The sequence below is a fragment of the Austrofundulus limnaeus genome, unplaced genomic scaffold (genome assembly GCF_001266775.1).
Source record: "Austrofundulus limnaeus strain Quisiro unplaced genomic scaffold, Austrofundulus_limnaeus-1.0 Scaffold2610, whole genome shotgun sequence".
Lineage (NCBI taxonomy): Eukaryota > Metazoa > Chordata > Actinopteri > Cyprinodontiformes > Rivulidae > Austrofundulus > Austrofundulus limnaeus.
Genome location: NW_013955012.1, coordinates 1 through 466, shown reverse-complemented (window position 1 = coordinate 466; position 466 = coordinate 1). Strand labels below are relative to the sequence as shown.

The 466-nt window shown below is 47.2% G+C and overlaps 1 protein-coding gene across 1 annotated transcript in view; it reads right to left on the bottom strand.

The window, feature by feature from the left end:
• LOC106511235 (ferrochelatase, mitochondrial) overlaps positions 1 to 379 on the bottom strand; it is a gene marked incomplete at its 5' end in the record, with an annotated part of 15,200 nt that extends 14,821 nt beyond the window's left edge. The window contains 1 exon segment of the mRNA XM_013999987.1: positions 245 to 379. Coding sequence (XP_013855441.1) covers positions 245 to 379 — 135 coding nt within the window.
• Between the last annotated feature and the right edge of the window lie 87 nt (positions 380 to 466).

Sequence of the window (466 nt, the reverse complement as noted above, 5' to 3'; positions counted from 1 at the left end):
GGTTGGATGAATGTTGGATGGTTGGATGGATGGATGAATGTTGGATAAACAGATGGATGAATGTTGGATGGATGGATGAATGTTGGATAAAGAGATGGATGAATGTTGGATAAAGAGATGGATGAATGTTGGATGGTTGAATGAATGCTGGATGGATAAACGGTTGGATGAAAGCTGGATGGATAAACGGTTGGATGGCCCAGTATGTGCTCATCAGATGAGTGAAGATGCTGCAGCTGTGGACCTGTGGTGGAGCAGCTGTACTGAGGGTACTGAGTGAAGGCCACGGCTCGCTCCACTCCGTCCTTCTCCATCTCCTCGATGGCCTCCTCCGTCAGCGGGTTCACGTACCGAAACCCGATGTAGAACTTGTGAGGAGCTGAAGAACAGGAAACAGGAAGTCAACATCAGCTAAAGAAACAGGAAGTCAACATCAGCTAAAGAAACAGGAAGTCAACATCAGCTA